Genomic DNA, 15,141 nt, shown 5'->3' with positions numbered 1-15,141 from the left:
CTGCCTTCAGAGGCGGGGAACTCTGCTTTGGTGGCTCTGTGTACTGTGGCAAAACCACCAGGGCCACCATTAGACTCTCCCAGGGCTCCTAATGCCAAACCCAGTGGTATTCCTTCCCAAGTCCCAAGGCCCCACACCAATTGCGTCTCTTCCGTGACAGGCGATCTTTCTGGCCCCTTTCTTTACCCTTTCCAGAGGCCCATTCAATTCTTCCTGGTTCCCACTTGGAGAAGGAAGTGATGGCCCTGAGTCTAAGAGCAGGGGTGAGCCCCCTAAAAAAGCACATGGCCTCAGGCCTCCTCTACCCTCCCCAATCCCATCCATTCTCTAAACCCCGTATTTGCACATTCTCCGAATGTGATCTGGCCCAGTTTCTTTTGAGTCCAAAAATCCTAAGACGTTAGGGTTGAGAGCTAGAAGAAATCTTAATGATCATTACTGATAATGAGTCCAACCCCCTCATTTACAGAAGGAAAAACTGAGGCCCAGTGAGGTAGACTAAAATGACTTGTTTAAAGTCACACAGCCAGTAAAGAGCAGAACTAGGATTTGAATCCGAGTCCTCGACTCCCATAACTGTAGACTGCCTTGCCTAGGCCTCATGCAGTGTGATCTTGTTTCTTTACCCCCTGGCCAAGTTACCTGGATGAAGAGCCAAGAAGTGACCAGGGCCAAACTGCTGTACTGGCCGTTGAATCGGTAGTGATAGGCATAAAAGGCAAAGTGGTACAAGTAGAAGAACCTGAAAGCAGAGAGGGGACAAGTGAAGGCCTGCGTGTGGCTCCCGGACAGGACAAGTTGTTCCTTGCTGGTGGGCACCTTGGATTAAGCTATGCCAGAGAAGTTAGAAAGACACAGAGGCACCCACCCCCAGCCATCACGAGGTAGCACCTAGGATGCTTGGCTCGGGTCCTGCCTTGCTCAGACACAGCACAAGAAGACCAAAGGCCTCCTATGCAGTCTAGCCTGGGGCCCGGGCGGGAAGCCCGCACTCACCTCAGCCAGTGCCTCTTACTGGTGTTGGTGTGGCAGCAGATGGCATCGTACTGGTCAGCCAGCCACACGATGAGGATGATGTAGAATGCTGTGGTGGTGTCGTTGAAGAATTCAGACATGATGGCTTCCATACCTGGCAGGGGTGAGCAAGGAGGAACAAGCATGTCTAGAAAGCGCTCTGGGCTCCCTGAGCGCTTCACAAGATGGAACACTGGGTCGGTACCCCTCAATGGGCAGACTCCTGGTCCTCCTCTTAGCAACTGATTTCATGAGAGGCTGCAGATCCTCCTCCTTACTCTCCTCACTGCATTGAGCTCTACACCAAGGCCAAACAGCAACAGAAGAATAGGAGCACTTGCTCAAACTCTGGGGGAATGAGTGACATCCTCAAGCTATGGCTTCAAACTCCAAGAACGAGAGGGTAAAATCTGGGGCTGTGCTGAACTCTGCTAAGCAGAGCGGCTGTAGTATAGGATGTAGTGCCATTCCAGCCAGCACCTTGGGACAGGGCAGGACAGGGCAGGACAGGGCAGGACGTGAGAGCTGGCAGGAGAAGCTAGTTATCCCATCTACAATGGGAAGGGCCCTCTTACCGACAAGAGCCAAAATCACTGTGAGCAAGGGTGCGGCAGGGAAGGCGATCGTCATGTTCATCTCCAACATCTGGAGGAGGTCCACTGCAAGAGGAGAAGGGCAGAAACCCCCCCAGCTTAGCAGAGTATTTGGAAGCCTCTTGTCAGGCCAGACAAGGAAAGGCCACAGAGTCGGACTGCAAGACATGTTGATGACTTTCAGACTGGAGGGGGAAATGGACCTCTGACCGAGTGGCAAGAACATGGAGGTACAAAGGGTTAAGAAACTTCCTGGGCCCACTGTGTGTGATAGCTGATGGGCCACTGGGTCGGAAGGCCTTGCTTAAAGGGACTTCTTTCACATAACTGAACGGTGCCTAAGATTACAACCTTGAGTGTGGTAGGTATTTAATAGATGTTTGTAGAGTCAAACTTACCAATGAAAACGAAAATCTGGTGGTGCGAATACCGAAGGAGCATTGAGACGGATAGAGTCTATAATCACAAGACAGGAGGGGTTAGGCAGTCAGCTACTCTACGGACAGGCACAGCTATATTAGGTGAATGGGCAGCCTGGGCCCTGGCAGGAGGCAGTTAAGAACCAATTCACAGGAGGTGGTTGAGTTTAATAGCAACCCCAAAGTAGCAACTATATTATTATTTCCATTTCACAGAGAGGACAAGAGCCTCAAGTGTCAAAATCAGGATTTAAACCCAGGTCTTGCTCAACTCCAAGCACTCTACTGTATGGCTTTAAAAAAAAAATTTTTTTTTTTTTAGTGAGGCAGTTGGGGTTAAGTGACTTGCCCAGGGTCACACAGCTAGTAAGTGTTAAGTGTCTGAGGCCGGATTTGAACTCAGATACTCCTGACTCCAGGGCTGGTGCTCTATCCACTGCGCCACCTAGCTGCCCCTACTGTATGGCTTCTTAACCTTTCTGGGTCCTGGACCCCTTTGGCAATCAGTCTGGTAAAGCCCATGGAACCCCTTCTCAAAATAATGCTTAATTTTAAATACATGAAACATGGAGAATTACAAAGGAAACCAATTCTATTGAAACATACAGTTATCAAATTTTTCCAAAAGTTCACAGATTCTACCCAGATTAAGAACCCATGCTTTTGACATGCTGCCTCTGCAAATGCAGAAAGGTAATCAATGATGATAGATGCTTGCACTTTCCTGATCCATGCAGACTTCAATGAATTAGCCTAGAAGCCTTGCCTTATTGTGGAGTTTCATGGAAATTAAAGCATGACTTCCCAACGGGGGAGGTGTAGTAGTGGAAAAAGAATTCAACCTGGATTACTGGAAAAATGTCAGCTTCACAGTGAAGACAGGGCGACTACCTGTTAAGTCCCAATGATGTCTGCCCATTGAGAGCTAGAACAGCCTTTAGGATACAGGACCTAACTCTCCACCCTCCTTCTTAAAGGGAGTAACTAGACCACACTGAAGCAGGGGACAAAACGTCTCTCTGAAAAGATCCTGGGACACTCTGTTGGTAGATCAGAGGCTTTTACTAAAAACAGGTAAATACAATATAAATGAAAAGATCACGAAAAACCAGTAATGATCTCAGAGAAGTGATAATGAAACATCCTTCCCCCTTCTGTTGGAGGAGTCAAGGGAATAAAGGTAGAATGGGACAAGGTGATAGATAAGGTTATTTTATCAGCTGTTTTTAACGGATTTATTATAAGGGAAGTTCAGTAATGGAAAGTGGAAGAAGTGCCACAGAGTTAGTAGGCTGATTATGTCCAGAAACGACAGTAATATCAAAGGGAATATGGGTCTAAGGCCCCACACAGTGAGATCATACTGTTGGAATTTGACATTTTGTTGTTGAAAAAGTAGCTCCCTAAATTTTTCTTGGTCAAAACCTCCATTGGAGGTTGATTTTTTAAATCTTTAAGGCCTAAAAGGAGAAGTAAAATAATTCAGCACTTATAGTTTTTAAATGAAATTTGGTAGTATGGTGAGAGGAAAGTCAGACTGGTGGTCTCTCTCCATCAGAAGGTAAGCTGCTTGCTGGTATTCGTACGCCCAGCCCGGCATGTCGTTAGCACTTAAGAAATGCTTCTTCACTCATTCATCCGAATCGCAGTTTTGCCCTGTATGTCTAATTCTGAGCCAGCCATCACATCTCACTAGGGTTGGGCAGGGGTTGAACTAGCTAGCTCTAAGTCTTCTTGATCAGAATCGGTGATGAGCACCAGTCTTAATATTCAGACGGGGTGTGCCTATACTATGAACTCTTTTATGCCCATCACCCTGGGTTTTGTCATCTTTCAGCTCTTGGTCCCTCCCCTTCATTGCCAGAGAGATTTACTAGTCAGAGGGTTTCAGAGCTCACCTACATCAACCAATCCACTGTGTGGGTGAGAAAACTCAGACCCAGCATGAAAGTTCCCCTGCCCCGGCCAAATTCAGAGGTGGCCCTTTAGTTCAACCCCAGCTGACCAAGAATCTCCAGTCTAATGTCACCAATGAGCAATGAATGCTTGAAGATGTTGCACATAAGGAACTCCCTATCTACCAAAACCACCCATTTCCTTGTTGAACAGCTCTAAGAAGAGTTGTTTTCCTTTCACTGAGCCAAGCTCCACCTCTCCCCAGATCACTAGTGATATGACTGGTCTAGATGGTTCTCCTAGCTTTGCCTTGGGTTCTGCACCTTTATCATCTCTTTGTGCCTCTAAATGACCTTAGAGGCCCCTTCTGGTCCTACAAGTCTCAGTGGCTTGCTCAATGTCCCCTGCCCAGCACAGGGCCTTCTATTCCTCCTTAAATTCCCTGTAGATATCAGGGTCTTCGACCCAAGCCTCCAAAGGATCACTGCAAGCCTTGACTGGGAATAGGTTTGGGTTGATGAAGAGTTAATGAGCCGTACTTACAAATATGACCATAATGACAAAGGCAGCCAGATAGGAAGTTCTCGCCATCCACATGCTGACAAAGCGATAGTGCTCCCCAGATACAACGTTGCGCAGGAAACCTATTGAAAACGAGAAGAGTTTTCATTTCAGGCTGGCTGGACACAAACCAGGGAAAAGTGATCATCGCTTATTTCTCTTCATTTTACGGTTTGCAAAGCTCTTTATTCACAATAATTGGGTAGGACAGTGAGTAGGTATCAGGGTCATGTTACACAATTAATGTAGGGAAATCCAAAAGAGGGAACTCCCTCCACCAAAGTAGACAATGCCCTGATAACACAGTAGATAAATGCGAGGGAGATGCCCAGGGACCTCCTGACTGTAAGCTTAGCTCAATGACTAGGTCACAATGCCTCTTATCCTCAGGAAGTGAAGCTCAGGAAGGGAAAGTGTGGTCCCTACGCCACAAGTGATTGTTAAGGAGCTGGAACTTCTTCTTCTTCTTCTTCTTCTTTTTTTTTTTGTGGGGCAATGGGGGTTAAGTGACTTGCCCAGGGTCACACAGCTAGTAAGTGTCAAGTGTCTGAGGCCGGATTTGAACTCAGGTACTCCTGAATCCAGGGCCAGTGCTTTATCCACTGTGCCACCTAGCCGCCCCCGGAGCTGGAACTTCTTAAAAACTCAGAGTCTTGGGCTCTAAGCCCCCAGATGTGTCTAGTATACCAAAACCAGGGCCAATGCCAGAAACAGGAGACACCACTGGTGTTTTCATGTAACTAGGCTGCTGGTTTTCAGATACTCAAAGCTCTCATTTCCAAAATGATTTCTAGCTTATGAAGTGGTCCTGATAGCACAACTTTTTGAGGCAGGGAGGGCAAATATGATTCCCACTGTACAGATAAGTCTGCCCCATTCCACAGCCCCCAAACCAGAGATCTTCCCAACAAACTACACTGCTGTTCTTGAGCTAGAGTACACATGCATGCACGAGTGTGCATGTATCCCTCCCCCATCTTCAGAATACTTTCCCATGAGCTCCATTTGCCCTCCCCCTCTAAGTCTCCCAGAATCCTCAGCTCTTTGGCTGAGGACTGACCTTTATTCTCTTCATTTTCTGCCAGGGCTTTCACACTGGACATCAAAACATCATCATAACCCAAGAATTCATCCAGGAGCAAACGGCTAAATCGGTCTCCGAAGCACTGATCCCTTGTGGGGTCTAGATTAGAGTAAGAGGAGAAATATGTCTGTGAAGTTGAAAATCCAGGTCAGTTTGGAGTTTCCATAGCAGTCCCCAACAAGAACACCAGACCTGCCTCTACAAATGCTGCCTGTTTCCACTGTGCTTTGCTCCCCACCCTCACCCCTATCTTCACTGGAGCCTCCCAATTCCAAAGGAGGCAGGGCAGAGGTCACACACCACATTCTACAGATGAGGAAGCTCCCTGAGATGGGAAGTGACTTAAGGTTACACCAAGCTACTCAGCAGCAGACTTAGATGAGAATGTCCTCACTCCTGGGCTGTTTGCTTTTCTTTCTTTCTTTCTTTTTTTTTTTTTAGTGAGGCAATTGGGGTTAAGTGACTTGCCCAGGGTCACACAGCTAGTAAGTGTGTGTTAAGTGTCTGAGGCCAGATTTGAACTCAGGTACTCCTGAATCCTGGGCCGGTGCTTTAACCACTACGCCATCTAGTTGCCCCCGGCTGTTTGCTTTTCATGCTCCCTAAATTCCAAACCTAGCTTCTATTTGTACAGGGCTTTACACAGATCATCTTATTTGAGTTTTATTAAAACCCTGAGAGGTGAGATCTAAGGCATGTGTCATTAAGGAAACCATTCAGGCTTAAAGAGGTTAAAGGACTTGTTCAAGGTCCTCTGGTAGTTGAGGGAGGGAGTCAGAACTTGAACCAGGCCTTCTGTCTGTGTCTAGTGCTTCCACCAGGACAAAACAGGAGGCCCACCCACCCAAATGATTTTCTGGACACTGTGCCCTGCCTTTCCCTTAACCTACCAATGACTCCAAAGTGTCAAGCTGCTGGAGAAACAAGCTGTCCTGTCATTCCCTTCAAGCCCCCCATAACTCCCCCTCTCCACCCTGGGACATGTGGGGAAGTGGAAAGAACAATGGCTCAAGAGTCAGAAGAGCTGGGCCCTTGTCCTGCCTCTGCCCCAAAGTCGCTGGGTGCCCAAAGGAGTTACTTCTCCCTCTCATCCTCAGCTGCTGTTTCTATAAAATGAAGGACTCTGACCAGTCAGTCTCTAAGGTTCTTTCCAGCTCTGAAAATTTTCAGAGAGGTGCATGTGGATTTTTTTTTTTTTGGTGGGAGGAGGAAGGAGAGCTAAAACAAGGGAGATCATTCACATGGGACTCTGGGATGACATTATAACCTAATAATTCTTCCGCAGTCAATGGCTAAGGGAATAATTTCTAGAGGAGGTAGCAGCCTGTGAGCAAGATAAATATTCTGAAAGGCAGAGACAAGGAGAGTGTGTACATTATAGACAGGGAATACTTTGTGTAAATACAAAGAGGTGAGGAAGGGAATGTTAAGTTTTGGAAATAGGCAGTACTCTGGTTCGGCTGAAACATGGAATAAGAAGGGAAATAATATGAAGCAGGGCTAGAAAGGAAGGATGGAGGTATATCCAGGCTAAAGGATGGAGGGGGGGGGGGGAGAGAAAGAAGAGAGAAGAGGGAGAGAGAGGAAGGATCAATAACAGCTCCTATTGTGAAACTAGGGTTTTGAGTATGGTGATACCGCAAAAGAAGTGGGAATTTTGGAGAGACAGGCTTAGGGAAGAAGATAATAATGACTCTGAAATGCCCATGGTCCATTGTGCTGACAGTCTAGGCCTAGTGTGCAGGAGAACCTCGGGCAGGATGAATAAATGCGGATAGCCCCTCTCTGGAGGTGGAGTAATTTGTGTAGAGGAGCAAATGAGGTCACTGAGATGGTATAAACACAAAAGAAAGGAGGCACAGGTTTTGACCATATAAAAGTGAAAGTGGAGCGGTCTGACAAAGGAGACAAAGAATAGTCAGGCATGTAGGCACAAGAAAAAGCAGAGAGTAGCCAAGAGAAGGGGTTGGCCAACAGTTATCAGGGCAGTTATAGCTTCAACGAGATCAAGAAGTATGGAGACCAATGTTTGGTAGGCAAAATATATATTTTTTAAAAAATCAATTAATAAGAGACTTAGAAAACAAAGCATGCCTGTGAAGAAAACATTTTCAGTAGAGTGGTAGGATCAGAAGCTTGATTGTAAAGGGGCAGAAAAGGGATTGGATTTGTGGTTAAAACAAGAGCAGAGAACTTAGAAGGCTTGGTAGTGAAAAGAAGAAGTGTTATGAGATAATTACATAAAATGGTGAGTTTTAAAAGATGGGGTCAGTAGAAGGTGGGCGTCAGGGTGGGGAAAGGGAAATAGAGGCAAAATGGTGGAATAGCAGCAAGAAGTACACTTATCCAAAATAGACCTGGAAAATGCACCAGACCCAATCCTGACAGGGAAATCAGAAAAGAGTCAGGATGAATCACCTGTCCAGTCAATCCAGTCAAGGCCAGTACAGGGAGGGAGACAAAGAGGGCTGTGGACACTCAGGACAGTGTCTGGCCACAATCAGCCATACAGAGCACTCTAGCCCAGGGAAAGACTGTGCACCAGGGTAAGGGGAGTTCTCAGACCTATACTGGGCCCCTCAACATAACAGGTGTAAACTGGCAACTTTGTCACTACCCAGTTCTGGGTCATAGATCCAGGGTGGCCCTCAGAAAGGGACATGCGTGCAGGGCGTGGGTGGAACAACATTCTGGGGTAAGGAGTTCTATGCTATGTATCAAAAGGATCAAGTCCAGAAGCAAGCGCAGCTGGAGAGTAGCTCAGACCCCAGAAGAACAGTGGAATGTCAGCTCTAACTTCTAGCCCAACTGAAGCCTGCAGAGGAATACCCATGGCAAGAATCCCAGTCCACTTCTATCACAGAACCTCCCAGCTTTCTGACTAGCAGAGTGCAGAAGAATTGCATTCCTGCTCAGACCCAAACCCAGGTCAGGAACTAGTAGAGTTCAGAGCACAGAGAGTAAGTGATCAGACTTTCTGGATCAGATCACTTTGGGAGCACCAAATGCTGCCAGGTGTCCAGCCTGAACTGTCCCTTGACATTCTGGGAGAGTACAACACTCATCACCCGAAGAAAGCAGCAGCAGAACCAGCCCAGACCTTCCCTCTGCAAGTGTGCAAGGCCCAATCCTAATGGCAAGTCTGAGGTCAGGAAGTAGTCTGGAAGAATGAGCAAACGAGTTGTATGAACTGATGCAGAGTGAAGTGAACAGAATCAAGAGAACAACGACAACAAAACTAAAGACAGACAATGCTGAAAGATTTAGGGGCTCTGATCAGAGCAATCAGTAACCATAACTTCAGAGAACTGTTGATGAAACATATTACCCCACCTTCTGACAGAGGTAAAAAATTCAGAATGCAGAATGAGACATATATGTGGTATGTATATGTGTGTGGGTGTGTACATACAAGCCTTATCTTCTGTAGGCCTCAGTTTCCTCATTTGTTAAGAGGAGGAAATAATCCTTGCATTACCTGCCTCCCAAGGTTATTTTAAGGAAGGAATTTTGTAAACCTTATAGAGCCTAAGCTAATTTCAAAAAGCCTAGTTCAACATGGAACTTGCTGCTATATGTGTGTATTTTAGAACCTAAACTCTATCTGCCAAGTGGTCCAGGAAGTTACTGCACAAAGCAGATGTTATAGAACCTTTTCCCACAAAAAGGGAGAATCAGTCTCTGAGCAGCCAACTTTCCAGTCCAACATAGATCTGAACAAGCATCTCCCTGAAAACATGACTGACAAGTGGTCATCTAGTCTCTGACTAGCCTTGAGAAGAAAAGGAACCCACAATCTCCTTGGGCAGACCATTCCCCTCTTGGACAGCTCTAACTGTTAAGTTTTCCCTCTTATTGGATCAAACTCCACCCGCCCAGTGCTCCTAGTTCTGGTTTTCTGGAGAGAGCTGAAGCAAGCAGGGGCATGGCTTTAGCAGACAGGGAAAGGTCTGAAAAGCCTCCAATGATGCCAACTTTTGTTTGGTCCTTTACCACTGCCATTTAATCACCTTCGCTATAGGTACAATCCTTTTATTCTCTTTGTAACTTTTTTTTCCTCAGGGCAATGAGGGTTAAGTGACTTACCCAGGGTCACACAGCCAGTAAGTGTCAAGTGGCTGAGGCCAGATTTGAACTCAGGTCCTCCTGAATCCAGGGCCAGTGCTTTATCTACTGTGACACCTAGCTGCCCCTGCCATTTCCCCACAATCCTTTTATTCTTCCCCGAAGCTCTTGGCCGCAGCTCTTACACATCTTCCTCTAAAGTCCCCAGCTATCCCCAGGCTTGAAATACCTGAAGAAGGCTATTGTGTACCCCCTAACTCTCTTCTTGAGCAGCTTAGGAGATTATCACTTCCCCAAGACCTGGACAATAAACCTTAGTACAATCCAAGGATAGCTTTCTTGACTGCTGACAGTGCTGACTCATACTGAGGATGCAGTCCATGATCTCAGATGTACTAACTCATCTTGTATTTAAGCTGAATTTCTAAAGTTCATTTTTTACACCCAAATGCAAAACCTCACATTTTTCCTCATTAAATTTCATCTTATTAATAGATTTGACACAATGTTTTAGCTTACCAGGGTCTTTTTTTTTCTCTCTTCATTTTTTATTTTTATGAGGGTCTTTTTTTTTTTTTAAGTGAGGCAATTGGGGTTAAGTGACTTGCCCAGGGTCACACAGCTAGTAAGTGTTAAGTGTCTGAGGCCGGATTTGAACTCAGGTCCTCCTGACTCCAGGGCCAGTGCTCTATCCACTGCGCCATCTAGCTGCTCCTATGAGGGTCTTTTTTAATCTCAACTCAACTCTGTCATATAGTGCTAGCTAAAGTCTCTCCCCTGCTTTTTAATCATTTAATAATTTTCCACCTGTACTTTTAGTCAAGCCACCGATAAACATGTCAGTGCAACATGTACAACTATATCAAATTGCTTACCTTTTTAATGACGGGGAAGAATTGAGAATTTGAAACTCATCATTAAAAAAAATGAATGTTAAAAATTGTTTTTACAGGAAATTGGGGGACAAATGAAATTTTAAATTAAAAGAACTTTTTAGGGCAGTCCACTAGAGAACTTCCAAACAGTTCCAAATCCAACTATGACAAAACTGTCTAGTGCACATTTCATCTTTTACAGAAGAAAAACACAAAGAGCTTTATCAGACATTCTGCTAAAAAAAATCTGAGAATACTCTAGCTACAGCATTCTGATATCCCAGCTCAATAGGAAAATGAGGTTAGCTATCCATCAAGAAGGGGCAGCTTAGATGGCTCAGTGGCTAGAGTGCTGGGCCTGGACTGGGGAGGATCTTAGTTCAAATCTAGCCTCACATACTAGTTGTGCAACCCTGGGCAAGTTACTTAACCTTTCTGCTTAATCCAGTGGGAAAAGGAAATGGCAAACCACTCCATTATCTTTGACAAGAAAATCCCATGAATGACACTGGTGTGCTACGGTCTACAGAGTCAACAAGAACTAGACATGACTGAACAACGTCAATCAATAAGCATTCATCACTTCCCCATGATGTGCTGGACACTGTGCTAGATATTGGGGATACAAAGACAAAGTAAAATAGTCCCCGCTCTCAAGGAATTCACTTTCCAATAGAGGAGACAACATGTATATAACAGGGTGACCCAAAAGACTCAGTGCAATTTAAAGGTATCTGTAATAATACAAAATGTCCTGAACTGGTCTTAATTAATCCATGCTGGCTTGTTGTGTTGTTTTGTTGTTTCAGTCATGTCTGACTCCTCAAGCCCCACTTTTGGGTTTTCTTGACAAAGATACTGGAGTGATGTGCCATCCCCCCCCCCCTTTTGGTGGGGCAATGAGGCTTAAGTGACTTGCCCAGGGTCACACAGCTAGTAAGTGTCAAGTGTCTGAGGCCGGATTTGAACTCAGGTCCTCCTGACTCCAGGGCCGGTGCTTTATCTAGGGCCATGAAGATATTAACCCATGCATCTTTGTGAGGTGGAGGTGATATGTTGCAGAGACTTATGCCTCAAGTATACAAAGGAAGGCAATAAAGATCTTGGCTATTACATTTCACAAAAATCAGACATCTCTCATGTTCACGGGACTGGTACAAATGGTCAAGTTATGAAGAGACAGATGTTGAAGAAAGAATTTGTCATTAACCACTTGAAAAACTGTCCAAATCAAAATAACTCACTCACCTGGAAAAGGTGGTTTTAAAAAAATGTTCAGTGATGCTGAGGCTAGAGAAGAGGTACACTAAGACAGCCCTGGCAGCGTTCTGAGGGTTTTTTGCTGAAGATTACTAAGCTGGGAATAAACTGTTGTTTTTTTAAATGCTGGTGATCAGCCCGGTTCTTAGGCCAGTGCATTTACCATTAGGTGAATAGGTGAATCAGGTGAACTAACTTGTCGAAATGACATTTGGTGCCTGGAAATGGTCTGTGATAGTTTGGAGGAGGACGAATTGGAGCAAGTTGGGTCCTGATCTCCTAGAAAGATGACAATTTGGCTCGAGGACTTTTATCTGTCCAGAAAAGCAACAGCAGGTCAGCTGTACACTACCACCACATAACAGGAGCAAGGAAAAGATACAAAAAACCAAACCCAGAGTTGGAATCAGTCTTAGCCATCATCTAGTCCAACTCTTACCCCTCCTCCTCTACGAGATACCCAACAAGTGGTTCCCCAGCCTCTGTCCAAAGGCCGCTAATAAGGGAGGCCGACCATTTCACTTTTACAGCTGTTAGGAAGCTTGTCCTTAAATCAAAGTGAAATCTGACTCTCTGCAACCTTTCTCACTGCTGCTCCTAACTTTGCTCACACGGGAAAGTCTAATTCTTCTTCCACAGGTCAGCCCTTCAAATATCTGATGACACCTTCCATGTCCTGAATCTCCTCTTTCCCAAATGGGTTCTGCAAAAATTGAGCCACGGGATTGTGAGACTATAACATCCAGACAAGGAGAATGTCACCAGTGGTGTGCAAACCCCACACTCTCTAGTAGGTCATTTACTAAAAAGGGTGTGAGCTGTGATTCTATCAGTCTGATACTGACCCCAATTCTCCATGCAGCACGGCAGATAGTCCTTGTGAATAGCTATGACCAAAACAATTCACCACATGCTAGCTAACTTTATGATGATAAGCAGCTGGTTGTCAGGCAACACCCACAAGGACCTATGCTCAAAGGCCTAAGAAGAACTTGTGGGCACACCCACCACACAAGGAGGCAATAAAAGAGGACTTGAGAGGCAATCTGATGCAGCTAATAGAATGTTGGCCTTGGAGTCAGGAAGGACTGGGAAGCCAGCTTTCTGTAAGCAAATCATATAAACCTCCTTGAACCTTAGTGTCTTCAACCATAAAATGAGGATTACAGTGCCTATTCTTCCAAGTCTACTGAGGCTCCAGTGAGAAAACTTATGTAAAACATTTCAAAAACTTTAAAGCATTATATGTCATTTATTACTGCTGCTATTACTGGTGTCTTGACCCTTCAAGGAGCCATGATTTTATTGGGTCTAAGTTTTTCTTCTACTGATGCACATGGCAACCATGTATGGCTTGGTATTCAGGGCTGTTTTAATTTTTTCCCCCCACTGCGGGGTAATGAGGGTTAAGTGACTTGCCCAGGGTCACACAGCTAGTAAGTGTCAAATGTCTGATCCCAGATTTGAACTCAGGTCCTCTTGAATCCAGGGCCAATGCTTTATCCACTGCTCCACCTAGCTGCCCCCAAAATTTATTTTAATTGCCATTTTGAACATGAAAGCTAATTTCCTCAAACTTGGTCCTCCTCCAAACTTCCCCATTTCTGTTAGATTTTCTACCTCTTCTGATCAAAGCAGTCTGAGACTCATCCTTGACTCTCCATTTTCTCTTACTCCCTTTATCCCATCAGTTGCCATGTCCTGTTCTTCCCACAGTACTTTTTTTTTGGGAGGCGGGGCAATGGGGATTAAGTGACTTGCCCAGAGTCACACAGCTAGTAAGTGTCAAGTATCTGAGGTCGAATTTGAACTCAGGTCCTCCTGAATCCAGGGCAGGTGCTTTATCCACTGTGCCACCTAGCTGCCCCACAGTACTTTTTGTCTTTGCGTCTGCTTTCTACTCACATAGCTTCTCTCCAAGTTCAGGCTTCATCCCGTCATATGGACTACTACAACAGCCTTTCTAATTGTTCCCCTGCCTCCAGTGTCCCCCCCCCCCCACCCTCCGCCCCTTGCAAATCTGTCTCCCACATAATTTCCAAATAAATATTATAATAATATAACAGTAATATAAGATAACATAATATAAAGACTCGACCATGCCACACACCCACACACCCTACCATCACCTCATAATCCAATTGCTCTCTACTCCTGCTACTGCAAAATACAAAATCCTTAGATTGGCCTTTATGGCCATTCATAATCTCCCTCCTGCCTCTCTCTTCCGTTCTCATTTCCCATTACTCCCAGAAACTTGGTTCCAGTCAAAATGGCTCATTAGCCACACCAACATCTCCTACCTTCTGAACCTGCCTTTGCACACACAGTGGGGGCCCCTATGACTGAAATGCACTTTATCCTTACCTTCACTGCCTGCAATGCTTCCCAAAGACAGTTCAGATGACTCCTAATATCAAAAGGCCCTGCCTGACATCTCCACTAGCTAACACTCTCTACTTCTTGAAATTACATTACTTTATTTGTACAGGGTGGGCCAAAAGTCACGAAGGGGTTTCAATATTTATATAACTCATTTATTTTTAATTTACAATACCATAGCATCACATTGTGAAAGCTCCACCATGAGGAGAAAGCATCTGAGGGCAAGCCATGTGGCTTGGAAGGCCAGTTCCTTGGCGTCAGGAAGTGACATTTGCTTGTGGGTACTGTCGATCAAGGCTACCAGCCAATGAGCTTGGAGCTGTGTGTGGGTGAATGGGATGTTTCCGGTTTTCACAGGAGGCTTGCAGGACAAAGAAGGGGCGAAGCTCTCTCTTGCCCTGTTTCGCTAGGACCTGGGGTGGAGTGGGGCTGGTGACGCTGGATCCCTGAGATAGACAGATGAATCTAGGCCTCTTTTTCTCTCTTCACCAAATTCTTATGCTCCTTAATAAATGCTTAAAAGTCTAAACTCTTGCTAAAGCTTCTAATTTATTGGCGACCACTCGTTAGATTTTTAGACAATCTAGCTAGAATCTTAGCCACCTTACAGACAGAAACTATTCAGATGGCAAAAAATAAAGAAAAAAGAATTTGTAATGTCCTCTGGTCCCTCCTCATGGTTCTTCAGAGGCATTGGTGGTGGTGGCTGGCATTGGGGGAGGAGTCTCGCAGGCTCTATAAGCTGAAAAGGCTTTGAGTCTGCGTCTGGTGAGGAACTGTTTGTCCATCTGAACACTTGCCCAGTTGAGTTTGGAGAAGCATGTCCATCACCAGGCATCTCAGTTCAATCCAGCAAGCATTTGTGAAGCACCTACTGTTTTCAAGGCTCTGTGCCTGGTACTGAGGGTACACAGACACAAATGAAACAAGCTTGGGCCTCAGGGAACTTGCATTCTACTTGGGTGACACAGTGTGCACACAGATGGGGG

General features: G+C 45.4%; 1 protein-coding gene across 3 annotated transcripts in view; it reads right to left on the bottom strand.

The window, feature by feature from the left end:
- The window catches only part of TMEM259 (transmembrane protein 259), a 63,466-nt gene that overhangs the window by 3,037 nt on the left and 45,288 nt on the right, over positions 1–15,141 (bottom strand). For all 3 annotated transcript variants that reach the window (XM_043985187.1, XM_043985195.1, XM_043985203.1), the window contains exons 5-10: positions 5,544–5,666; positions 4,466–4,566; positions 2,006–2,063; positions 1,590–1,673; positions 997–1,129; positions 643–742 (exon numbers count right to left, since the gene is read on the bottom strand). In XM_043985187.1, the coding sequence (XP_043841122.1) occupies positions 643–742; positions 997–1,129; positions 1,590–1,673; positions 2,006–2,063; positions 4,466–4,566; positions 5,544–5,666 (599 nt within the window). The remainder of the gene's footprint in view (positions 1–642; positions 743–996; positions 1,130–1,589; positions 1,674–2,005; positions 2,064–4,465; positions 4,567–5,543; positions 5,667–15,141) is intronic.

Source organism: Dromiciops gliroides, chromosome 1, assembly GCF_019393635.1.
Source record: "Dromiciops gliroides isolate mDroGli1 chromosome 1, mDroGli1.pri, whole genome shotgun sequence".
NCBI lineage: Eukaryota > Metazoa > Chordata > Mammalia > Microbiotheria > Microbiotheriidae > Dromiciops > Dromiciops gliroides.
This window is presented reverse-complemented; position numbering and strand designations above follow the sequence as displayed.